Below are 27,796 nucleotides of genomic sequence, written 5' to 3' on the forward strand. Positions count from 1 at the left end.
GTGTCCCCTGCATCGGCAGGCGGATTGTCAACCACTGCGCCACCAGGGAAGCCCTTTGCTGGGATTTTTAAAGCATCAGCGGTTGCTTACAGACTAGAGAAATTCTTAATGAATTTTATTTGTACCTGGAGTTCTGAAATATTAGGGCAATGATAGAACAATCTTGCTTTTCTCCCCTTCCACTCCTGCAAACTCCATACATGTAAAATAAGTTAGACTCCACAGCTCTTCTACTTCTCAATAACCTTAGCCACATGCCATCTTACCTGGAGGCTGGAAGGTGAGACTGACCGTTCTGACCCTCTAATCACATGGTTGGCTCCACGGGCAACCAGCCCCATCTTTAGGTGTTTCTCCCAAAGTCTCCCCCCATGGACATAACTATATAAACATTGGTCACTCTCAGCACTCAGTAAATTCCCAGGGTTTTTGGAAACTGTGAACCAGGCAACTTGGAGGAAGAGTAAATATGTACGAGAAATATATTTTGGTCCTCTTAATGTCAAGATGCATATGCATTTTTTATAAATCACAATTTCACAGGAGGAAACTCTTCCCAACTCGTTTTATGAGGCCCACACTAGGTTCAGATAAGGACACTGCAAGAAAAGAAAATGGCAGACCAATATTGCTGATGCATATAGATGCAAATTGTTTCAATAAAAGATTAGCAAACTGAATTCCACAATACCTTGAAAGGATCACACACCACGATCAAGTAGCATTTCTTCCGGGGATGCAGAAATGTTTCGACATTCACAAAGCCTTGTGATGTTCCGCACGAGCAAAATGAAGGGGCCGCGCTGGGCCGGGCTGAGAGCACCCCGGGAGGGTTGGGGGCGGGTCGCAGGACCGGGAGTCGGGGCGATGCGTGGACCGAAGGGGGCGAAGTCCGACTGGCGGGGCTCAGGCCCCGGCTCGCGGGGCAGGGGAGGCTGGTGCGGGCGCACGGCGCCCATGGCGGGGCCGCAGCAAAGGCTTGAGGAGCGAAGGCTCGCGGATGCAGCTGCGGAGGGTCGGGGCTGGGGCCCGCTTCGGGGCGCTCGTAGGGCGGGGTGGGCGAGGACGGATTGAGAGGGCAGGCGCTCCGGCCACGGGGTCCTGACAAGGTCACAAGAAGAGGGGGGGGGGAAAGTTGAAGGGTTGAGAGGAGGGCGTAAAGCCAAGCGACCTTCCTGCCATCGGCTTCGTCTTCTCCCCGGGCTGCTCTTCCTTTCGACCTTGGGCGACCCTCTTCGGCCCTAGGAAGGAAGATTCTTCAATCACTATGTCAGGTGACACAGATGTTTCTCTTTCTTCATACGACGAAGATCGGGGATCTCAACTGATCCGAGAGGCGAGAGAGGCACCGTTTGTCCCCACTGGAATGGCGGGTTTTGCAGCAATCGTTGCAATCGTTGCAATCGTTGGGTTATAGAAATGGAAGGGCTCGGGCAACACGAAAGTGTCTGTTCACCTGATCCACTGGCGCGTGGCGGCCCCAGGCTTTGTGGCGGGAGCAATGGCTCTTGGGATGGGCTGTTCCATGTACCGAGAATTCTGGGCAAAACCTAAACCTTGGAAGAGGAGAGGCTGTCTTGGTCTCGGGGGTGCTTGCTTTAGTTAGACATCTCATACTGAGGTTATACGTGTATGTTGAAAAGAAATTCTGTGGGTCGGACAATAACAGGGTCATTTGAACACTGGCTCGCCGTCTCGCAGGCCTGATTTGCCTGGTGACTAGCTCGCTAGCTACAGCTCATTCAGGGGAGTCGGATTAGCACAGAAACGTGTCACTTTTAAATGCACTCGACAGTCGCACAACGTCCACCTTCTCAAACTCTGCTGATAAAATTAGCTGCAAAGAGGACAACAGGCTCTCAGTTGCTGCAGAATATCATACGCTTTTGAGGTAATGTGGGAATCCTATTTACCCCAGTTAATTTAACTCTTTCTGACTGCCTTGTGCACTGAGTACTGTTTTTAAGGGCCGGTTGGCTCTGGAAGAACCCTTTCAGACCAGTGCACGGAATACAACATTATAAACCTCCCCGCAACTATGCGTGTGTTTTTAAACCGAACCTAAAGAGCTGGTAACAGCTGCTGTGAAGTAGTATCTGTTTCAGAATCAGAGCTGTAAACATGAGGATAAGTTGACTGTAGATCCCCGTTTAGCTCTTGTGTAATTGCAGAATGATAGTTTGCTGCTGTTATATTAGAATACTTTTTAAATGGCATTTTGAAATAGAAGTGTGTATTTTAAGTGCTAATGCAAAGGTAAATGAAAAATACTTTTTAAATGTGTGCAGTCTATTTTCTCTGAAAGAATCATAAATGTTAAGCTAAATAAATTGCCTCTAATGGAAGTGATTTATGAGCAAGCTGGTTTGGTCAGACATTATACAAACTTTGGTATACTACAGAATGCTTTGTTGTACTTGTGAACTTCTCTTGTCTAACCTGAATTTACACTCCATGGTGATAACATGGTAAATGTAGTGTTATTAAAGTAAGTGAACACACACACACACACACACACACACACACACACACACACACACCAAAACAAAATGAAGGATAAAAAATCATATGATCATTGCAATAGATGCAGAGAAAGCATTTAACAAAATTCAACATCCACTTAGGTTAATGCTGTCAGTTAATTGGGTATAGACGGAACATACCTCAACGTAATAATGGCTACATATGACAAGTACACAGCTAATATAATATTTAACAATGAAATGCTGAAAGTTTTTCCTCTATCATCAGGATGTCCACTAAAAGCGTTCCTGGACCCAGTTCCAATGTGGTTGTGTGCCTGTGTGAAGCCTTTCCAACACCAGCAAGCAATTCCCAGACATCAGCAAGGTGTTCAAGAAATCAATTTAATTCTGACACTACCCAGAGATAAAATCAGATTCCACAGGTAAAGTGCTCAGTCCCACAAGATCACCCTCTACTTCATACACCAGTTATAGGGCCAGGTTGTACCTGTGCTTCTGACCAGCCAGCTACAAACTGGAGGTTCCAACAACACCTTCCAACTCAGGATGCCAGTCAAAGTCCACGTGGTTACATGTACTTCTGACTGACTGGCTAGAAATCTGAAGTTCCCATCTTCCCCTTCTTGGGTTTGATTAATTACTAAAATGGCTTATGAGACTCAGAAAAACCCTTTTATTCACTTGATTATCAGCTTATTCCAAAGGACATTAAAGCCTACAAATCAAGAGCCAGATGAAGAGATCAAAACCACAGTGAGATGTCACCTTACACCTGCCAGAATGGTTATCATTAAAACGACAAAGTTAACAAGTGCTATCAAGGATATGGAGAAAAGGGAGCCTTCATGCACTGTTGGTGGAATGCAAGTTGGTTCAGCCACTATGGTAAACAGTATGGAGGTTTCTCAGAAAATTAAAAATAGAACTACCATACGATCCAGCAATTCTACTTCTGAGTATTTATCAGAAGAAAATGAAAAAACTAATTCGAAAAGATACATGGGGGCTTCTTTGGTGGTGCAGTGGTTAAGAATCCGCCTGCCAATGCAGGGAACATGGGTTCGAGCCCTGGCCCGGGAAGATCACACAGGCCACGGAGCAACTAAGCCCGTGCGCCAGGACTATTGAGCCTGCGCTCTACAGCCCACGAGCCACAACTACTGAGCCCGCATGCCACACTACTGAAGCCCACGTGCCTAGAGCCCGTGCTCCGCAACAAGAGAAGCCACTGCAATGAGAAGCCCGCTCATCACAACGAAGACCCAATGCGGCCAAAACTAACTAACTAAATTTTTTTAAAAAAGAAAAAAGATACATGCAATGTTCACTGCAACATTATTTACAATAGTAAAGAGATGGAAGCAACGAAAGTATTCACAGATGGCGGAATGGGTAAAGAGCATGTGGTATATGTATTCAATGGAATATTACCCAGCCTTGAAAAGAATGAAATTTTTCCATTTGTGAAAACATGGATGGACCTTGAGGGCATTATACTCAGTGAAATAAGTCAGAGAAAGACAACATATGATCTTACTTACACGTGGAATCTAAAAACAAAACCAAAAAACAATTAAACCAACTCAAAACTGAGCTCATGGATACTGAGAATTGATTAGTGGTTGCCAGAGTCTGGAAGTGGGTTGGGAAAAATGGGTAAAGAAAAAGTACAAACTTTCAGCTGTAAAAAAAATTAGTCATTGAAATGTAACACACAGCAGGTAACTATAGTTAATAATACTGTTTCGTATGTCTGAAAGTTGCTTAGATAGTAGATCTTAAAAGTTCTTATCATAAGAAGAAAATTTTGTAACAGTGTATAGTGATGGATATTTACACAAAACAGTAATGAGGTATTACCTAAAATATTTTTAATTATTTATATATTTATTTTCATCTTCTAGTGTTCATTTTTTGTAGAAATTTAAAATGTTTCTAGTCAACTGATTTTTAGCTATGCTGTTTGAAATAAAAACATAAAGATCACATTTCAGACTCTTGTGATTGAATGTTTCCTAAACGATCTATACCAGCAAACTCATGAAAATGTTATTAGATCTGAAGGTCAGTACCAAAGAGGTCTTTACAATTCTCAGTATGTACTGTCTTGCTTTATATATATCCTTATTTAAAATAAAATATTCAAAGGTGATATATATATACTTTAAAGGTTAATAAATTTAGAATCCACATAAGTATAAAGGAGTTAAACACCACCTCTTACCCCTATTATTTCTAAATTCAACTATAGTTTTTAAAAATATTTTATTGCACTTCCTACCAATCTTTGTTCTATGAACCTTTATTCAGTATCAGAGCATAGTGTTTGTGTGTGTGTGTGTGTGTGTTTATATTTCATATTGGATTTTTTAAACCACTTTTGATGTCAACATGATAGAGATATACCCAATTAGATTCTAACTCCTCCTTATGACTTGTTTATTACATGTGCTAGAGAGACATCTTGTAGAAGAACATGGATTTCATCATTTTTTTGTATATTTATCTACTGATCTATGAGCAAAGGTAAGTAATAACTAGATCTAATCACTAGCATAGGTATGACACAGATTGCTTTTTATGTGTTTGTGAAGTGATATTATTTTGAAGATGGAGACAAGCATTTTTTTCCATTTCTTCTGAAACAGTCTCAGAAAGCCTCAGAAGTTACAGAGAAAGCTTCGAGAAAGTTAGGAGAATGATGGATGGAAGGAGGCATTGAAGTGATTGCATCTAATTTCTTGCCACAGCTGTTTTGTGAACAGGACACATAGCATTTTGGTTTGCCAGGTTTTAATGAAGGACTTTTAAGAAGTGGTTCATTGGTCTCCCAGATTATAATTACATCATCCACATAATACGTAACACAAATTCTGATTTACTTGATAAAAGAAACTGAGAATTGGATTAATAATGAAAAATTCTGAATGCATGTACATATTTCAATTTTACAACTGCACTTCAACCACTGTTTCATTCACAAGTAGGATATGTCAGTTTTCCTTCCTGACAGGTTGATCGAAATGTGTACTGTGGTGTCCTTGCATAATATCCACGTTTACACTTGAATTCAACAGTGTCATCTGTTTTAGCATACATTTTTTTATCATGTCTCCATTTTAACTGGATGTTATGTTTTTTCATCATTTCTTCTGAAATTACACATGCATCTGAAGTTAAAAAAATCAACAAAAATCATTAAGTAGCATACAAATATTTTCCATAGAATTTCAGACTTTCAAGTAGAATCTTTTACACTGGTCCAGGATTTCATTCTCAAAATATTTTCTAAACCAATTCATTGAAAATCCATTATGTAGATTCCATCATTTTAAACAATTAATGATATAAAAATGAGGTACTATGTTTAATTTAATAATTAAGTGTTATAATAAAAGATTCATAATGTCACTATCACATAAAGAGCTTTTATTAAATAACCTTTCATTGCTATAGTTGCTTGAACAAGAATTTTTCAAACTTTATTTTCTCACATATTAATATTTGTTAGGCAAGCATTCAATAGAATTGTTAATCTATAAAAATTCTATTATAAACAGCAAAATTACACTGATTTTCCCAGTATCCACGAGAAGATTAAAATATTTACCTAAGCATTTTGGTGGTTCTGACCACTCTCCATTCTGACATACTACGTATCTGTTTCCCTGAAGTTCATAGTAGGCCTGGCATTGGTACTCAACTGTCGATCCTGGAGGATATACTGGTGCCGGGAATGAGGTAATGTCTCCGTTGCCTATTGGTGGGGGAGGCCCACATTTTCCTTGAGAGTCTGAAAAATAATTTGATTCATTGAGAGACCAAAGACAAACACAGGTTAAAGAAAGTAAATAAAAGTATAGAACAATATGTAATATCAAGACTTGTGATTTCTGATGACAGAAATGACTCACTGAAAAAATTTTAATCACTTAAACTGAGAGTCACATTTTAAGCCCTTCCTTTCACCCCACATGAAAGCACACATAAGACATTAACAAATATGTCTGCTTTGCAGTATTCTGGTATTTAAAGATGTTTTCCTTAATGAATATATGCTAGAGAGGTGGATAGCTAAGATAAACAAAGAAAGTTTCTTGGTCTTATGTATTAAGCATACTGCAGTGGCTATTGAATCTCTGGTAATTTTTTAATTGATTTTCATTTTTATTACAAGAGAAACATCAGCTTTTTATTTTTTTTTATTTATTTTTTTTATTTTTTAATTTTTTTTGGTGGTATGAGGGCCTCTCACTGTCGTGGCCTCTCCCTTTGCGGAGCACAGGCTCCGGACGCGCAGGCTCAGCGGCCATGGCTCACGGGCCCAGCCGCTCCACGGCACGTGGGATCTTCCCGGACCGGGGCACGAACCCGTGTCCCCTGCATCGGCAGGCGGACTCTCAACCACTGCGCCACCAGGGAAGCCCAGATCAGCTTTTTAAATAAAATTCAAAGAATTACAAATGTGTATAATGTTAAAGGGAATTTCTGGCTTCCTGTTCTGGACAAAATGAGATGGGAACATTTCTGCTAATTTATTTCTTCTGCTAAATATTCCCTCTGTTAACTAAAAATCCTGAACGTATTATAAAGACCAACATAAGAGGTTGTGAAGGGTGGAGAAAAGAAGTAGATCTTTTAGTGACCTTGGCATTCAAGGAGTTACACTGCAGTGAGTTGTCTGAGTTTTCACTTCGCCTTGTATGTATCCTGGACTGGGCACTGAGACCGCAGCCCAGAAACGATCTCATGTTCAGGCCAAATTAACAACAACAACAAAAGTCCCAGGAAGACTCTGCTTCCTTTAGCCAAAGGTGCAGGAAAGGATCAGCCTAGCAACGGAGACATTTTTTCACAATACAGGACTCACTCTAGAAAAACACCATTGAAGAAACCTGAGACCAACCCTCTCCCCACCTTGATCGACAGGGGCCAAGTGTTCAGTCTAGACTTTCACTCACACTGGGAGGGAGCAAGATACCTCTCCTTGTGCTTGGACCTCACCCTTGGGGTTTCACAATCCCCTGGAACCTGGGTCCTGCATCTCCCATAAAGGGGCTTTTGCGGATAGATGCTAAATTATTATTGTTGAAGGTGGGATACCAGGAGGGATGTCTTATCCTTTATCTTGCTGACATTGCTCTCTCCTTTGTGCTATTTTTGTTTATATTTTATAATTTTTTCTCTTCTTTCTGTCTGGAGCTTCTGGTTTCTAATAATTTTATATATTCTCTCACTTTTAATTTCCTATTTAGGCAGATTTCTATGGTTTCTTTTCTTCTAGTGACAATCACATTACAATATTTTGGACGGCTTTATCTTCAGTTTCCAAGTGCTCATTTTTAAAATCACCTTTATTCAGATATGAATTACAGACAATAAGATCCACACATATTAGCGTGTGGGCCAATGATGTGACAATGTGTACACCTGTGTAACCACCTACCCAACCAAACGAGACGGTTTTCATCTTCCTTTAAAAGTCTGTTGTTTTCCTTTCTACTCCACCTCCCCCAACTCTCTTCCTCTAGGAGGCCCATGTTCTTTCTGTCACTATAATTTTGCCTTCCTACAACTTTGTATCATGGATTCATACAGCATGCGTTCCCTTACATCTGGCTGCTTTATTTCATCCAACGTCAGACCCATTCTTCTATGTGGTGTCTTGCATCCCTAGGTCACTCCTTTCCATTGTGGAGCAGGGTAGCTTTCTATGGATATAAGATATGTTTATCCATTTTATCCTCTGCTGAATGACTTTTGGAGTGTTTCCAGGTTGTGGCAGTTATGACTGAGCTATTTATGAACACTTGAACTCAAGTCTTTGAATGAACATATATTTACTATTTCCTGATATATACCTAAAAGTAAAATTGCTGGGCTATCTGATATGTGCTTGACTGAATCGACAAGAAACTACCATACTGGTTTTCAGGGTGACTGTGCTATCTTACATTCCCATACGCAATGTGTAAGAGTTCCAGATGATTCTCATCTTTACTAACAAGAAGGGTGATCAGTTTTTTTGTTGTTTTAAATTGAGGTGCATTTGGTTTCCAATATTGTGTTAGCTTCAGGTGTACAGCATAATGATTCAATATTTTTGCAGATTATACTCCCTTATAGGTTAAGACAATGACTAGAATTCCCTGTGCTATACAATGTATCACTGTTGCGTATCTGTTTTGTACATAGTAGTTTGTATATCTTAATCCCACACCTCTAAGTTGTCCCTCCTGACTTCCTTCTCCCCTTTGGTAACCACTAGTTTGTTTTCTATATCTGTGAGTATGTTTCTACTTTGCATATACATTCAGTTGTATGATTTTTTAGATTCCACATATAAATGATATCATACAGTATTTGTCTTTCTCTGTCTAACGTATTTCACTAAGGGTAATATTCTCTAGGTCCATCCATGTTGCTGCAAATGGCACTATTTCATTCTTTTTTACGGCTGAGTAGTATTCCATTGTATATATGTAATGGAAAGCACCTAAGCTGGTTGCCAAGGGAGCCACCTTGTGATGAGAAGGTTAGAAGATTCAGTCCCACACCCCTGACCTCCAGGGAGGGAAGAGGGGCTGCCGATTGCACCAACTGCTGACGGCCAATGGGTTCATCAATTTGCCCCTGTGATAAAGCCTCCATGGAAAACCAAAAGGATGGGATTTTGAGAGGTTCCTAGCAGTCGAACATGTGGACGTGCTGGGAGACGTTTCCATGCTAGGAGGGCGTGGAAACTCTGTGCCTTCCCATGTATCCTGCCCTGTGCTCTCTTCCATCTGCCTGTTGCTGAGTTATAGTTCTTAAACTGGGAATCTGGTAAATCAAATGTTTCTTTGAGTTCTATGAGCCACTCTAGCAAATTAATTGAACCTGAAGAGGAAGTCCCAGGAACCTCTAATGTATAGCCAGTAAACAGAAGCACAGATGACAAGCTGGACTTGTGATCGAATTCTGAAGGGGGCAGGGTGGTAGAGCAGTCTTGGGGGCCTGAGCTCTTACCTATGGGATCTGACAGTATTTCCAGTTAGACAGTTTTAGAGAATTACTTAGTGGTATGGAAAACACACATACATCATAATAGGAAAGATCATCAAACAATGTGAATGGCATGTTTCAGCAGAATTATAAATAGACATCCTAGGTTGAAGTAAAGTAAAAGCCATATGTGGTAACTGAAATTTTCAATTTTATAAATTTGGTTTTGCACACTTAAAAAAGGCCAGTTTTCTTCTCTCCCTTTGCCTCCTTCCTTCGAATCATTCACTAACTTGCCAAAGGACCTTGTCAGAATTAAACTGTGCTACCTTTTAAAGCATCATGAGAGAACCATATTTTGACTTGCTTCTTTTGATGCATTGTTATATTATGTGAAGTTACTAGGAATTTTATTAAAAATGCTGTATATTTGAGAAGCTGCACGATATGTATTATCAAATTGGTTGATGCTGATAAAAAAAATACACTGAATAAATTATATAATGTGAGAATTAGAGTTTTTCACGGTGTACCTGGCTAGTGTTTTCTATTAGTACATACGTTTAATTTATGTAAGTAGACAAGATGAGTTTCTAGCGAGGACCCAGATATTTGCACGTCTACTTAGACACAGTTGGAACCCTGATACTGAAAATGTGACAATGGTGGAAACAGCAATACTGCATATACTAAATACTGTTATCTCTCCATAAAATATAAAAGAATACAAGGTCCCAGAAGACAGTGTTTTGCTTACAGACACGACTGCATTTAGGAGCGGAGGACCAGCCACCTTCTGCACATGTAACGCTGCTCCGATTATTTGGGAGGCTGTAGCCAGTGTCACACACAATTTGTACAGTGTCACCTTCCTGGTGTGTTTGTCCTGAAGATGCAGAATGACCATTTTCCACCCAAGGGAAAAAGCACTGTCCTAAAAACCAAAAGACGACAGATACAAATCTTGCAATGAAAGAGCATTACATTTTGCAAACTTCAGAAGAGAAATCAAGTGCAAAAATTTTGTTTCTTAAAAGTTAGGCCATGAAAAAAAAATTAGGCCATGCATGTAAAAAATTAAAATGCCATGCCAGTAATTAAGACTTGAATATAGAAAAAATGTACATTTGTAAGGCTACTTTCCACAAACAGCTTCTCACAATGAGCAATGACTTAGATCATCTTTGCTGGCCCCTCCGGTTCCCGCTGCTATGACTGTCCAGGCTCTGTGATGCTTTCAGGCAGAGCCTCTCCACTCACTGAACACACTGGATAATTCATCCGGACAACGAGGAGGGTGTTTACTCACTGAGACACTTTGGTCTTGGTGACCATCCTTCCTGTGTACAGATTATTCGATTCCAGAGTAATTGTGAAGGGGACACAAAGCTGTGATCACAGGTGTAGTAGAAATGTTTCCCTATGTCAACTGGGAAGATTTGTTTATAACTGTTTTCATCATATATGGTTCCATGTTTTATCTCTGGAAAATCACACGTTCTTCCTTAAGAAAAGGAATAGTATCCTAATTAATGAATAGTTCTACTTATGTTAATAATCCCGTTGTTGAATTTATTAGTCTATTTAGCTTAATTATTCCACTTGCATTAGTGACCGAGATCTGGGACAATGTATAACTAAGAGTACCTAGGTACTTGAGGAGCTCAGGATGTTTAAGTTCTTTGGAAGCATTTTCAAGATTACAATCACACAGAAAAATGTAAACACTGAGGAAGAGAACAGAAGTGGTTCTATGTAGTAAACCTCCCAGATCTAAGCCGTCTGCTTCTGGAGGGATGGGAGGACTGTCTGTAGTTCTCCTTTCATTTCTTGCGCCTCTTCTTCCTGTGTCTTCCACAGAGATTCCCCAGCATCTCAGCCCTTTCCATCCCTCCTCTCCCAGTCCACGTCGCATGTTGCATAGGACACATATACGAACAAATATACATTCACGTATGAATATATATATTCATATATATATATAGTCATACATGTATATATGCCTATGTCTAACTTCTTCAGTGAAGACAATTTGAATATAAAATTTCATAAAGGAAAAATATTAACAACAAAAAACTGCTAAGATATAATTACTAACTTGTGATCAATGTCATCTAAAAATATGTACGTAAGAATTTAAATATACTTGAGTGGAAAATAGAAAAATAATTTTTGATTATTACTGTACACTCAAAGTGTGTAAGTATGATGGTATTTACCTGCTTGGGCTGCCATACAAAGTACTATAGATGGGGAAGCTTAAAACAAAGAAATTTATTTTCTCACAGTTCTAGAGGTGAGAGGTCCAAGATCAAAGTATCAGAAGGGCTGGTTTCTTCCGTGGCCTCTCTCCCTGGCTTGTAGATGGCCATCTTCTCCCTGTTTCTTCACGAGGTTTTCCCTCTATGTGTCTGTGTCCTAGTTTCCTCCTCTGATGCTGACAGCCGATTTATTGAATCAGAGCCCATGATAATGACCTCATTTTAACTTAAATTACTTCTTTAAAGACCGTACCTTCATGTACAGACACATTCTGCGCTCCTGGGAGTTAGAACTTCAACATGTGAATTTTGGAGGACAGAAGTCAACCTGTGTCCGTCCACTAAATACACAAAGAGGTTTCTATTTACGCACAGGTGTGCTTCCACAAAATGGCTCCCATTCTCTGTTGAAAAACCTTGCTGCAACCCAAGCTCACGGGGCTTTCAACTCAAAGGTGACTTTTAGAAAGAGTTCAGTGAAGGAGAATAGTTTACATTGGACAGGAATCGTTGCTGTATTGTTATTGTTGCTGATGCTGAAAGAAATTGCCCAGATATAGACTTAAACAGCAAACAAAACCAACCGTGCAAAAAATTATTTAGAGTCACTCTTCTTGTAAATTAAAAATAACAAATAGTGTTTCGTATTCTAATCATAAATGGTGCAACGAGAAATCCTAAAGCATATTAGAGGTTTTGTTTACAATAACTTGGAAAAGAGATTTTGATTTTAAAAGAAATAAGACACTTTAAAAAGATATCATTATAGATCCATAGAGTTGTAAAAGAATGAAATAAACATAATTGTGTCCATAAAATCTTAAAGATGTGTACATGTAAAATTAGAATTAATATACAAATATAAAGTGCTCCTTAATTTAAAGATAAGTGAAAGGCTCCACAATATTTGTTATGTTATAAAAGATAATTTTTGATATAGAACAATTGCATTCAGGTAAATTAATATAGAAAATTTCACTATAAATGTGAAAACACATCAGTGAACAATGTGCCAGCGTTAACGCTCTAAAAATTATTTATTAATTTATTTGCCCAACAATTACTTCTGACCTCAGAAATGTAAAGTAAAATTAATGGTCATTCCACGGGAATTAAGAATTTACTATACTTTTTGTTGAAATAGATATTTCTTTTAACCTGCTGTTTATTTTATTGAAATATTAAATTGATCCTGATGTCCATGACTTTTAACAGCTGTATGAAATGATAATTAAAACACAGTAAACTAAATATATTTGAAATGCCTGATTTAATGAGTTTTGACATATGATCCCTAAAACTACCACCATATGCAAGATGATAAAGATATCCATCACTCCCAAATAGTTCCTCGCATTAAAAATAAGAAACCTCCATCCATTTTGAAGTCAGAAGCTAGCCTGTGACTGCTTCCCTAATGTTGTGTGAGTATACTCACTTATCTTTATAATCAGCGTTGAGAGTCCTTTTGCTGTGGAACTCAAAAAACAGAAAAAACATAATTTTTTTTTTCATTTTCCCTTAAGAGAATATGAGATAATTTTCCTGTAAGGTTACACTCTATCATGATGACACAGGTAATTCCTATTAGTCTATCATTAAAATGTAAAGACAGGTGAAAGTAGATAAAACGTGGGGTTACATTCAAGAGGGCAGCTGAGTGTTCAGAGGTGTTTCAGCTTACCGTGTGCAGGAGCACAGGAAACCCATAGGGTGAGGATGACACTGTATAGTAACAGCATGTTAGATATTCCCAAAGGCACGTGCATACAAATATTCCAGCTGTGTTGTTTGGTTGTTTAGTAGCAGTTTATCAAGTGTGACTCTGAACTTCAGGACATTACTATGACGCTAGTTAACTGAGGTCACTTGGTAAATATCAAAGTTCAAACAGCTTTGCAAAATCCCTGAATTGCGGGTAGTGGTTTCACAACAATTTCTTAAGTTCATTCCCTGATAAGTACTTGTACAACCTTTTTGGGGGACAGTAATAGGAGGGCTCCAGAAGTGATATAAAACACTAATTGTTAAAGTAAACACTTCTTTAAAATAGGTGGAGTTCTTTCTCAACCAGGTGAATCATATGTGAATAACTCTGAGTCCGTCTCACTATCACTTTCTCATGTCTTTTATTTACCCTCACCCAGCTTCTTTGCTTAGGGGTCTAGGAAAACCAACGTGTATTTGGATCTTATTCTATAATCTGTATTTTCTTGTGCTTCGGGAAGCACTGATTCTTTTATTTTTTTAACTTATGTGCGATCACACTAGTGAGTACAAGAGTTTCAGCATATTCTTGGCATTAAATATTCTTTAATGTGTTTGAGGCACCTTCTTTTTTTTTTAATATTCAGATGCACACAATGATATCCCTTTTGTTGTAGAAATATAACTCAAAAATCCTCGCCTGGTCTTTCACTAACTTAAATTACACTTATTCTCTATTTTATATATATATATAAATATTTATATAGTCAACTCTATTCAATGTAATGTAAAATACAATTCTTTAATACAAGAGAATAGTATTATTATAAAGTAAAAGAAAAACCAGTCTCAGATGTCAGAGAGTTAAGGCATTGAAATTATTTATTTATTTTCTTAATATAACTACAATAGTTTCAAAATATAAAATAATTTATCAATATATGTAATTAAGGCTTCCAGAATAGCAAAATAGCTTATATCAAACTAAACCTTCTATGAATAAAAATTATTTGCTAACACAAATTATAACAATGACTGCTTGAGAGAGTAAAAGCTAGCAGAAAATAGAAAGTGTCCAACCTTTGAAAGAATGGAAACCAACTGTGCGATCCGTATTTACCCATTTTCTGAACTTAGAACACACTCACATACACAGGGTGATGAGTGGTTGAGCTCCAGGAGGAAACAAGAGTTTGTTTTTTGTGACAATTTAGGGACCTGTGTGGGGGGCAGGCAGGACATCTGCCGTGCGAGAGGAGAAATCCATGAAGCCCCACCAGGGAAATTCCTGATAATCGTCACATTATTCCTTAAATTATCTACTAAATCCACATGAGCATTTATGGGCTGAAGTTCCAAAATCAGATAAAATAAAATTCAAAAGAGGATTATCAGAGAATAATGAAGAGTATTTTATAATAATAAATAATTCAGATAATGTTGAATTCACCAAGGCAAAAGAAAAAGAGACATGTAAAGACAGAGTAAATGTAATGTTTAAAAATTAAGGATTCCACAAAAAAAGCTATTAGTAATAATATATACAAAACTTTATAGAGAAACCAAAATTGAAAAAAAATATTATAAAGGACACAACCTTTTATAGATACTCTAAAAACTGTATCAAGAAATATATTTGGCAAAATATTTTAAGAGAGCTACACTGAAAACTGCAAAACATTGCTGAGAAAAATATTAAAAGACAAATCAAGGAAGGAGAAGATGATGGACTTAGATTGGAACATTTAACATCATAAAGATGTCAGTTTTTCCCAATTAGTTTGTGTTTTGAACATGATCCAAGAAAAATTCTTTGAATTTTTTGTGAATTCCAAAAATGTAGGCTATTGCTGCATTTCATTTGCTGTCACGTGAGTTCCTTGATCAGAAGCAATGACGTGTGGATTACCGCTATGTGGATAAGTGCACGGAGGGTTGATTTGGCAGAAGCTTGTGTGTAGGGAAGGCAAATCCATTCCCAGGCTGAGTATCTATTTCAGGAAGAGCAAAACACAGTCCCTTCCGTGATGGAAGTGTCCAAAGTAATCAACCTGCCATCAGGTGGCTGGCTGATCGCCCCAGGGATTGTGCCTCACCAAAAACTCATCTGGTCTCTGCAGCTAGGAGACGGGGCCCTCAGCAGTGCCTAATCAGATGGGCTTTGGGGATAGGAAGTCCATGTTTCTGATCCCACAGATAAGCTCCATTCCTATTAGCATGGCCATTGTACATGACCCCACCAGGAAATGACAGCAGTGGTTGGGGACAGAGTCTGACTGGAATCCATCAAAGAGGTCACCCTATCCACTGGATCCATAAATCTGCATCTGCTGAGATCAGCCTTTGCTGAGCATCACATAGGATATAAATATCCTCACCTTTTTTGCTCATCAGAGAGATCTAGCCACATACCTCTTTTCATCTCCTTGTGACCAATTTTCCTACCAAAGTTCAGGACCCCACTCCTTCCCACTTGAACAGCAGACATCCCATGTAGTTGGAAATTTAATTTGCACTGTAATCCACCTACTCATAGGATCAGACTCTGGGTTTACTTTTCAGAGATCTCAGGTCTGGGGATACAGGGGATAAGGGTTTCTTTCAGGGTCAACAGAGAAACTTATGGGCATTTGTGCAGCATCTGAATTGTGGATTTGAATTCTGAGCTCAACCTTTTCTTTCCCCACTTCGTCTCATGAAATGAAGATCAACCAGCCAATCCAATTCTTCTCATTAGTTTAACAAAAATGTTCTACGATATCAAATACTTGCCACATATAAATATGATTGGAAGTATCCAGTGTTGATATTTTGTGTATCTCTCTTGTCACATCATGCCACGGACTATTGGTGCCCTCTTTCCTAGGGGTAGTAGATTCATTAGTGATGTTAAAAACATCAGATTTGAGAATACATTACAGAAATCCCAGAAACAGGTCAGAAAATTTATCTCGAAGATTTGCTTTCTTTAGGATCTCTCATTGCCAAAATCTGTAGTAGTCAAAGTTCTCTTTAGAGGCACAGAAGCCATATACTATATCAGTAAAACACACACACACACACAGGGAGTGACAGAGAGACAAACACAGATGTTGAGGTTTGTGTTAAGGAATTGGCTCATGTGATTGGGCAGTCTGGCAAGTCTGGAACCTGCAGGGCAGGGAGAAGCCTGGAAACCCAGGAAGGGCATGTGTTGCAGTTTTGAGTTTGAAGGCCGTCTAGAGGCAGAGTTCCTTCTTCCTGGAAGGAGCTCAATGTTTTCTCTTAAAGGCTTCAACAGAGTGGTTGAAGTACACCCACGTTACAGAAGGTGCTTTGCTTTGTTCGTAGTCTGTGAATAGATGTTAATCATGTCTTTAAAATGCCTTCACAGAAACATCTAGACTGATAATTTGACCAGGCACCTGAGTAGTGTAGTCTAGCCAAGTTGACCCAAAATTAACCAGCACAGTGATGACCTTGCATATTTAGTTCAGAAATTCCTAACTGACTATGGAAGATCCACCTGATTTCTTCGTGCTGCTTGTCGTAAAATATGTGAGATAAGATGTAAATTGAAGGATGAACTGTCAAGCAAAAAGGAACGAGCATGAGATGATTTGAAAATTCTCAGCCTATCCACATAGTGTATTCACCAATCAAGGCCAGAGTGAGGCTGGATAATCCTTTGCTTATAAGGTTAGGCATGTGACTTGAGATCCAAGCAACTGTCTCAGCCTAAGTCAGAAGAAACACTATTATCCAGGGAAGATCTGGAATGTACCCTCACGTCCGAGAGCTTGTACCTATTAGTGCACAAGAGACTGACAAGATTTTTGAGAATGTTATACTAACAGAAATGCTTCCAGCAGGGAACGGAAGGGGCAGGGATCATACAAATAAAGGAAGAAAGTCTCCAAAGATTGGGCCATGCATACAGAGGCCTGGGCCAACAGGGACTGTTTCAGCTGAGAAAATGGAGTCACCTCCCTGGTGGTCCAAAAAGGTGGGGCTGCCACCCCAGGGGGCCCAAGGACAGAGCATGAATTTCACAGAGGAGTGTTCTCTGTTCTTGGAAACTAATGAGATTTCTCCTGCTGCGTTTTGGATTTCCTTGAGACCTGAGACCCCCTTTTAAAAATTTCTATTTCTCCATTTTATAATGGTAATATCTATCTTATATCAGTCTTAACATGTTATTTTGGAAGCATATTACTTGTTTTCTGGGCTCACAGAGTCGCACATGCATAAGAATTTTGCCCAAGGATGGACCAGAAACTGAGTCTTCCCCGTAAGTGATTTAGAAGATATTTAGCTGAAACTTGGGCCTTAGGGTTGATGCTGGAAAGGGTTAAAACTTACAGGGATGTTGGAATTGGGTGAATATATTTTACATATGGGCAAGATAAAGATCTGAGAGGCTACAATGTGGATTGTTATGTGTTGAGCTGTGTCCCTCAAAAGATTTTTTTAGAGTCCTTACACCCAAGACTTAAAAGTATTACCTTATTTGGAATTAGGGTGTCTAAAAGATGTAATCAAGTGAAGATGAGGTCATTATGGTGGGTTGCAGTGAAATATGACTGATTTCCGTTTAAGAAGAAGAAAATACCAAGTAAAGACAAGGCACACAGAATATTTTGTGACCAGAGAGGCAAAGATTAGAATGAAGCAGCTGCAAACCAAGAAACACCCAGACTGATGGCCAGTGCCAGAAGCTACAGAGCAGCAAAGAAAATTCTATCAGTCCTCAGAGAGATCATGGTATTAAAAGCATAAATGGAAGCAAAACGAAGCAAGTGCTATTGTTAGTCTTATGGGGTCCCCAATCCCACTTATAAGTGCTCCACCCCGAGGACTTCATTTCATCCTCATCACCTTCCAGAGATGATACCTCTTAATCCTATCATATTAGGGGGTTTGGTTTCAACATTGGGATTTGGGGGGATGCATTCCATCTTCTTTCCAAAATTAATTGCTCTTTGAAAAACAGCTAACTACAGTTCTCTCTCACGTGTATTGATACATTTACTATGTTGTCAAGTGCTACCTGAATTCAGGTCATAAATTGGTTAGAAGAGATTTGTAGTTAATGCAGATATCAAATGTATATAGATGATGATATGATAATATTGGAAGCTGAAGAATAAGTATCAATGGTTTTAACTCCAGTAGTGAAATATGTGACCAACAGAAGCTGGCCAATAAGAACAAAGATCTAGGGGCTTCCCTGGTGGCGCAGTGGTTGAGAGTCCACCTGCCAATGCAAGGGACACGGGTTCGAGCCCTGGTCCGGGAAGGGATATCCCACCTGCTGTGGAGCAACTAAGCCCATGTGCCACAACTACTGAGCCTGCGAGCCACAACTACTGAAGCCCATGCACCTGGAACCCATGCTCCCCAACAAGAGAAGCCACCACAATGAGAAGCCTGTGCACTGCAACCAAGAGTAGTCCCGTTCAATGCAACTAATGAAAGCCCGAGTGCATCAACAAAGACCCAACGCAACCAAAAATAAATAAAACTTTTTTTAATAAACGAAAAGAACAAAGGACTATCCACCCACCAGTTGATGGACACGTGGATTATTCCCAGTTTGTCGCTATTCATTCCAGAAAAGCAAAACTATAGGCACAGAAGACGAATCAAGGGTCCCAGACGCTAGGGTTGGAAGGAGCAGATTGTCTGCACAGGAACTTCTTCAGCTTATAGAACCGTCTTGTAGCTTGAGTAGATGGTGCTTGTGTAACTGAATACATTTGTCAGAACTCACTGAACAACTGTCTGCTTAAAAAGTGTAAGCTTTACAGAATCTTCAAGATGGCGGAAGAGTAAGACACAGAGATCACCTTCCTCCCCACAAATACAACAGAAATACATCTGCACGTGGAACAGTTCCTACGGAACACCTACTGAATGCTGGCAGAAGACCTCAGACCTCCCAGAAGGCAAGAAACTCCCCACGTACCTGGGTAGGCAAAAGAGAAAAGAAAACACAGAGACAAAAGAATAGGGACGGAACCTACACCAGTGGGAGGGAGCCGTGAAGGAGGAAAGGTTCCCACACACGAGAAGCCCCTTCGCGGGCGGAGACTGCGGGTGGCGGAGGGGGAAGCTCCGGAGCCGCGGAGGAGAGCGCGGCCACAGGGTGCGGAGGGCAGAGCGGAGAGATTCCCGCACGGAGGATCGGTGCCGACCGGCACTCACCTGCCCGAGAGGCTTGTCTGCTCACCCGCCGGGGCGGGCAGGGCCGGGAGCTGAGGCTCGGGCTTCAGTCGGATCCCAGGGAGAGACTGGGGTTGGCGGCGTGAACACAGCCTGAAGGGGTTAGTGCGCCACGGCTGGCCGGGAGGGAGTCCAGGAGAAGGTCTGTACCTGCAGAAGAGGCAAGAGAGTTTTTCTTGCCTCTTTGTTTCCTGGTGCGCGAGGAGAGGGGATTCAGAGCGCCGCTTAAAGGAGCTCCAGAAACGGGCGCGAGCCGCGGTGATCAGCGCGGACCCCAGAGACGGGCATAAGATGCTAGAGCTGCTGCTGCCGCCACCAAGAAGCCTGTGTGCAAGCGCAGGTCACTCTCCACACCGGTCCTCCCGGGAGCCCGTGCAGCCCGCCACTGCCGGGGTGCCGGGATCCAGGGACAGCTTCCCCGGGAGAACGCGCGGCGCGCCTCGGGCCGGTGCAGCGTCACGTGGGCCTCTGCCGCCACAGGCTCGCCCCGCCCCCGTGCCACTCCCTCCCCCCGGCCTGAGTGAGCCAGAGCCCCCGAATCAGCTGCTCCTTTAACCCCGTCCTGTCTGAGCAAAGAACAGATGCCCTCAGGTGACCTACACGCAGAGGCGGGGCCAAATCCAAAGCTGAACCCCAGGAGCTGTGCGAACAAAGAAGAGAAAGGGAAATCTCTGCCAGCAGCCTCTGGAGCAGCAGATTAAAGCTCCGTAATCTACCTGATGTACCTGCATCTGTGGAAAACCTAAATAGACAACGAATCATCCCAAATTGAGGAGGTGGACTTTGGAAGCAATGATATATATATACATTTCCCCCCCTTTTTCTCTTTGTGAGTGTGTATGTGTATGCTTCTGTGTGTGATTTTGTCTGTATAGCTTTGCTTTTACCATTTGTCCTAGCATTCTGCATGTCCATTTTTTGTTCTTTTTTTTCTTTTTTAGTATAGTTTTAAGTTCTTCTTATCATTGGTGAATTGCTGTCTTGGTTTGGTTGCTCTCTTCGTTCTTTTCTTTTTTTATTACTTTAAAAATTTTTTTAATAATTATTTTTTATTTTAATAACTTCATTTCATTTCATTTATTTTTCTTTCTTGCCTTCGCTTTTTCTCATTTTTATTCTGAGCCATGTAGATGACAGGCTCTTGGTGCTCCAGCTGGCATCAGGGCTGTGCCCCTGAGGTGGGAGAGCCAAATTCAGGACGTTGGTCCACTAGAGACCTCCCAGCCCCATGTAATATCAAATGGCAAAAATCTCCCAGAGATTTCCATCTCAACGCCAAGACCAAGCTCCACTCAATGACCAGCAACGAACAGTGCTGGACATCCTATGCCAAACAACTAGCAAGACAGGAACACAACCCCACCCATTAGCACGGAGGCTGCCTAAAAGCATAATAAGGTCATAGACTCCCCAAACACCACCAGACGCAGACCTGCCCACCAGCAAGACAAGATCCAGCTCATCCACCAGAACACAGGCACCAGTCCCCTCCACCAGGAAGCCTATACAACCCACTGAACCAACCTTACCCTCTGGGAACAGACACCAAAAACAAAGGGAGCTACAAACCTGCAGCCTGCAAAAAGGAGACCCCAAACACAGTAATTTAAGTAAAATGAGAAGACAGAGAAACACACAACAAATGAAGGAGCAAGGTAAAAACCCACCAGACCTAACAGATGAAGAGGAAAAAGGCAGTCTACCTGAAAAAGAATTCAGAATAATGATAGTAAAGATGAACAAAAATCTGGGAAATATAATGGAGAAAATACAACAAACGTTTAAAAAAGACCTAGAAGAACTAAAGAGCAAACAAAAAATGATGAACAACCAAATAAATGAAATTTAAAACTCTATAGAAGGAATCAATAGCAGAATAATTGAGGCAGAAGAACGGATAAGTGGCCTGGAAGATAAAATAGTTGAAAAAGCAACTTCAGGGCAGAGTAAAGAAAAAAGAATGAAAAGAATTGAGGACAGTCTCAGAGACCTCAGGGACAACATAAAATGCACCAACATTCGAATTATAGGGATCCCAGAAGAAGAAGAGAAAAAGAAAGGGACTGAAAAAATATTTGAAGAGATTATAGTTGAAAACTTCCCTATAATGGGGAAGGAAATAGTGAATCAAGTCCAGGAAGCACAGAGTGTCCCATAAAGGATAAATCCAAGGAGAAATATGCCAGGACACATATTGCTAAAACTATCAAAAATAGAATACAAAGAAAAAATATTAAAAGCAGCAAGGGAAAAACAACAAATAATATACAAGGAAATCCCTATAAGGTTAACAGCTGATCTTGCAGCAGACACTCTGCAGGCCAGAAGGGAGTGGCAGGATATATTTAAAGTGAGGAAAGGGGAAAACCTACAACCAAGATTATTCTACCCAGCAAGGATCTCATTCAGAATTGAGGGAGAAATTAAAACCTTTACAGACAAGCAAAAGCTAAGAGAATTCTGCACTACCAAACCAGTTTTACAACAAATGCTAAAGGAACTTCTCTAGGCAGGAAACACAAGAGAAGGAAGAAACCTACAGTAACAAACCCAAAACAATTAAGAAAATGGTAATAAGAACATACATATCGATAATTACCTTAAACGTGAATGGATTAAATGCTCCAACCAAAAGACACAGGCTTGCTGAATGGATACAAAAACAAGACCCATATATATGCTGTCTACAAGAGACCCATTTCATACGTAGGGACCTATATCGACTGAAAGTGAGGGGATGGAAAAAGATATTCCATGAAAATGGAAACCAGAAGAAAGCTGGTGTCCCAAGTCTCATATCAGACAAAATGACTTTAAAACAAAGACAATTACAAGAGACAAAGAAGGACACTAAACAATGATCAAGGGATCAATCCAAGAAGAAGATATAGCAATTGTAAATAGTTAGACACCCAACATAGGAGCACCTCAATACATAAGGCAAATACTAACAGCCATAAAATGGGAAATCGACAGTAACAAAATCTAGTAGGGGAATTTAACACCCACTTTCACCAATGAACAGATCATCCAAAATGAAAATAAATAAGGAAACACAGCTTTAAATGATACATTAAACAAGGTGGACTTAATTAATATTTATAGGACGTTCCATGCAAAAACAATACAATACATGTTCTTCTCAAGTCCTCATGGAACATTCTCCAGGATAGATCATACCCTGGGTCACAAATCAAGCCTTGGTAAATTTAAGAAAATTTAAATCATATCAAGTATCTTTTTTGACCACAATGCTATGAGACTAGATATCAATTACAGGAAAAAATCTGTAAAAAAATGCAAACACATGGAGGCTAAACAATACACTATACAATAATCAAGAGATCACTGAAGAAATCAAAGAGGAAATCAAAAAATACCTAGAGACAAATGACAATGAAAGCACAACGACCCAAAACCTATGTGATGCAGCAAGAGCAGTTCTAAGAGGGAAGTTTATAGCAATACAATCGTACCTTAAGAAACAAGAAACATCTCAAATAAACCACCTAACCTTACACCTATAGCAGTTAGAGAAAGAGGAAGAAAAAACCCCCAATGTTAGCAGAAGGAAAGAAATCATAAAGATCGGATCAGAAATAAATGAAAAAGAAATGAAGGAAACAATAGCAAAGATCAATAAAACGAAAAGCTGGTTCTATGAGAAGATAAACAAAATTGATAAACCATTAGCCAGACTCATCAAGAAAAAAAGGAAGACACAAATCAATAGAATTAGAAATGCAAAAGGAGAAATAACAACTGACACTGCAGAAATACAAAGGACCCTGAGAGAGGACTACAAGCAACTATATGCCAATAAAATGTACAACCTGGAAGAAATACACAAACTCTTACAAAAGCACAGCTTTCTGAGATTGAACCAGGAGGAAATAGAAGATATAAACAAACCAATCACAAGCAACGAAATTGAAACTGTGATTAAAAATCTTCCAACAGACAAAAGCCCAGGACCAGATGGCTTCACAGGAGAATTCTATCAAACATTTAGAGAAGAGCTAACACCTATCCTTCTCAAACTCTTCCATAATATAACAGAGGGAGGAACACTCCCAAACTCATTCTATGAGGCCACCATCACCCTGATACCAAAACCAGACAAAGATGTCACATAGAAAGGAAACTACAGGCCAATATCACTGATGAACATAGATGAAAAAAACCTCAACAAAGTACTAGCAAACAGAATGCAACAGCACATTGAAAGGATCATACACCATGATCAAGTGGAGTTTATCCAAGAATGCAAGGATTCTTCAGTATACGCTAATCAATCAATGTGATACACCATATTAACAAATTGAAGGAGAAAAACCGTATGATCATCACAATAGATGCAGAAAAAACCTTTTGACAAAATTCAACACACATTTATGATAAAAACCCTACAGAAAGTAGGCATAGAGGGAACTTACCTCAACATAATAAAGGACATATATGACAAACCCACAGCCAACATCGTCCTCAATGGTGAAAAACTGAAACCATTTCCAATAAAATCAGGAACAAGACAAGGATGCCCACTCTCACCACTATTATTCAACATTGTTATGGAAGCTTTAGCCACAGCAGTCAGAGAAGGAAAAGAAATAAAAGGAATCCAAATCAGAAAAGAAGAAGTAAAACTGTCACTGTTTGCAAATGACATGGTACTATACATAGAGAATCCTAAAGATGCCACCAGAAAGCTACCAGAGCTAATCAATGAATTTGGTAAGGTAGCAGGATACAAAATGAATGCACAGAAATCTCTTTCATTCCTAGACTAATGATCAAAAATTTGAAAGTGAAATTAAGAAAACACTCCCAGTTACCATTGCAACAAAAAGAATAAAATACCTAGGAATAAACCTACCTAAGGAGACAAAAGACCTGTATGCAGAAAACTGTAAGACACGGATGAAGAAAATTAAAAATGATACAAAGAGATGGAGTGATAGACCATGTTCTTGGATTGGAAGAATCAACATTGAGAAAATGACTCTACTACCCAAAGCAATCTACAGATTCAATGCAATCCCTATCAAACTACCACTGCCATTTTTCACAGAACTAGGAAAAAACTTTTCACAATTTGTATGGAAACACAAAAGACACCCAATAGCCAAAGCAATCTTGAGAATGAAAAACGGAGCTGGAGGAATCAGGCTCGCTGATTTCAGATGATACTACAGAGCTACAGTAATCAAGACAGTATGGTACTGGCACAAAAACAGAAATATAGATAAATGGAACAGGATAGAAAGCCCAAAGATAAAGCCATGCACATATGGTCACCTTAATTTTGATAAAGGAGGCAAGAATATACAATAGAGAAAAAACAGCCTCTTCAGTAAGTGGTGCTGGGAAAACTGGAGAGCTACATGTAAAAGAATGCAATTAGAACACATCCTAACACCATACACAAAAATGAACTCAAAATTCTTTAAAGACCTAAATGTAAGGTCAGACACTATCAAACTCTTAGAGGAAAACATAATCAGAACACTCTTTGTCATAAATCACAGCAAGATCTTTTTTACCCTCCTCCCTGAGAAATGGAAATGAAAATAAAAATAAACAAATGGGACCTAATGAAACTTAAAAGCTTTTGCACAGCAAAGGATACCATAAACAAGACCAAAAGACAACCCTGAGAATGGGAGAAAAGATTTGCAACTGAAGCAAGTGACAAAAGATTAATCTCCAAATTTTACAAGCAGCATATGCAGCTCAATATCAATAACACAAACAACCCAATCCAAAAATGGGCAGAAGACCTAAATAGACATTTCTCCAAAGAAGATATACAGATTGCCAACAAACACATGAAAGAATGCTCAACATCATTAATCATTAGAGAAATGCAAATCAAAACTACAATGAGATATCATCTCACACCAGTCAGAATGGCCATCATCAAAAATCTACAAACAATAAATGCTGGAGAGGGTGTGGAGAAAAGGGAACCCTCTTGCACTGTTGGTGGGAATATAAATTGATACAGCCACTATGGAGCACAGTCTGGGGGTTCCTTAAAAAACTAAAAATAGAACTACTATAGGACCCAGCAATCTCACTACTGGGTATATACCCTGAGAAAACCATAATTCAAAAAGAGACATGTACCACAATGTTCATTGCAGCTCTATTTACAATAGCCAGGACATGGAAGCAACCTAAATGTCCATCAACAGATGAATGGATAAAGAAGATGTGGCACATATATACAATGGAATATTACTCAGCCATAAAAAGGAATGAAACTGAGTTATTTGTAGTGAGCTGGATGGACTTAGAGTCTGTCATACAGAGTGAAGTAAGTCAGAAAGAGAAAAGTACTGTATGCTAACACATATATATGAAATCTAAAAAAAAAGAAAAAAATGGTCATGAAGAAGCCAGGGGAAAGAAAAGAATGAAGATGCAGACCTACTAGAGAATGGACTTGAGGACACAGAAGAGGGAAGGGTAAGCTGGGACAAAGTGAGAGAGTAGCATGGACCTATATACACTATCAAATGTAAAATAGATAGCTAGTGGGAAGCAGCCACATAGCCCAGAGAGATCAGCTTGGTGCTTTGTGACCACCTAGAGGGGTGGGATGCAGAGCGTAGGCGGGAGGGAGATGCAAGAGGGAAGAGATTTGGGGATATATGTATATGTATAGCTGATTCACTTTCTTATAAAGCAGAAACTAACCCACCATTATAAAGCAATTATAGTCCAATAAAGATGTTAAAAATAAAAGTGTAAGCTTTATTGTATGTAAATTATACCTGAGTAATATGAGATTTATTTTTTCAGATGTTGAATATATACTTCTTAGCACTAGGATTTCTATTTAAATTAAAGTAATTCTGTAACCCTTAAAGTAATCTGTTTTTATTATAGAATAACTACATATACCAAACCTCAAAATTTAAAAATCTGCACTTGGAGTTGCTTCTGTCAATCTGTGTACTACATTTTTTAAACAAATTTTATTTCAACCTCTTACAATATTGTATTCTGAGTTTTGTTTTTAAATTTCATGTTTGTGAATTACTCAATTAAAAAATTTACTTTTTAATAGTGATTGTGAAACCATATTATTTTTATTCTATAGGATTTCATAATTAATAAATGAACTTATATTAATTTTTCTTGATGGATTTAATAGTTTGATATCTCATAAGGCATTAGTAGATATCTAAATTGATTTACTGCTGTTAGACTTGGGATATATCATTCATCATTCACATTTTTATATATGGATAAGGCTACTTTTCCCCGAAGAGAATTGAATGTGTGTAGATGTGTTCATTATCCAGTACGTAATTTAAAAAAGAAGTCTGAGGTTTGTTGAGAAAGATTGTCACATTTGCATGGAATGAGATTAATCCATACATTAATCTCATTTTTTTATAATACACCTTAGCAGAAAATGTTTTCTTTATTTTTAATTTTTAAAATTTTTGTATTTTTGTTTTGGCCACCCAGCATGTAGGATATTAGTTCCCAGACCAGGGCTCCAACTGGCACCCCTGACGTGGAAGTGCTGAGTCTTAACCAATGGACCACCAGGTAAGTCCCTAGTTAATATTCAGCTTAGAAAATTATGACCTTTCATTGAAACTTAAAAAAAAATACTTTGTGTTCTTATTGTTCTGGTTCCTTCCTTACATTCATTCTTTACTCTATGTTCCAGATTTGCCATCTTCCATGGAGTCATTTTTCCCAGGGTGTCTCACATTGCAGACTCATGAAATATAACTAGATTCTCCTCTCTCAAATATTTAACTTGCCAGATACACAGTCTATTCTCTAGTACCTCAACAAATAATATTTTCATTTTATCGTTTTAATCTTCTAGAACTACATATCTATAGATACATATATTATTAAATACACGTTTTCCAAAAGTGCTAGAAATCTCAGTACAATTGGGAAAATATTAAAGAAATTTTTAGTGACTTTTATTTGTAACCCTAAAGTCCCTAGTTAATATTTAGCTTAGAAAATTATGACCTTTCACTGAAATTAAAAAAAAATACTTTGTGTTCTTATTGTTCTGGTTCTTTCTGAAATATTGGTGCAATTGTAAATATTGGTGCAATTCCACTTTTATACCTCTCACTCCTGCACACTACATACATGGGAAACAAGTTATAC

General features: G+C 39.1%; 1 protein-coding gene and 1 pseudogene across 1 annotated transcript; one reads left to right on the forward strand and one right to left on the reverse strand.

Annotated features, from left to right (window-relative positions):
* The first annotated feature begins 1,252 nt into the window (after positions 1-1,252).
* Positions 1,253-1,606, forward strand: LOC131741669 (HIG1 domain family member 1A, mitochondrial pseudogene; annotated as a pseudogene).
* A 3,853-nt stretch (positions 1,607-5,459) lies between these two features.
* On the reverse strand, positions 5,460-11,385 carry LOC136793171 (complement factor H-related protein 2-like). Its single transcript, XM_067020807.1, has 5 exons — positions 11,118-11,385; positions 10,780-10,974; positions 10,228-10,404; positions 6,097-6,279; positions 5,460-5,656 (listed from the first exon to the last, which is right to left on the reverse strand). The coding sequence occupies exons 1-5, from the start codon at positions 11,383-11,385 to the stop codon at positions 5,460-5,462; spliced, it is 1,020 nt and encodes a 339-aa protein (XP_066876908.1).
* Positions 11,386-27,796: the final 16,411 nt, after the last annotated feature.

This window comes from Kogia breviceps, chromosome 1, assembly GCF_026419965.1.
Source record: "Kogia breviceps isolate mKogBre1 chromosome 1, mKogBre1 haplotype 1, whole genome shotgun sequence".
Classification (NCBI taxonomy): Eukaryota; Metazoa; Chordata; class Mammalia; order Artiodactyla; family Physeteridae; genus Kogia; species Kogia breviceps.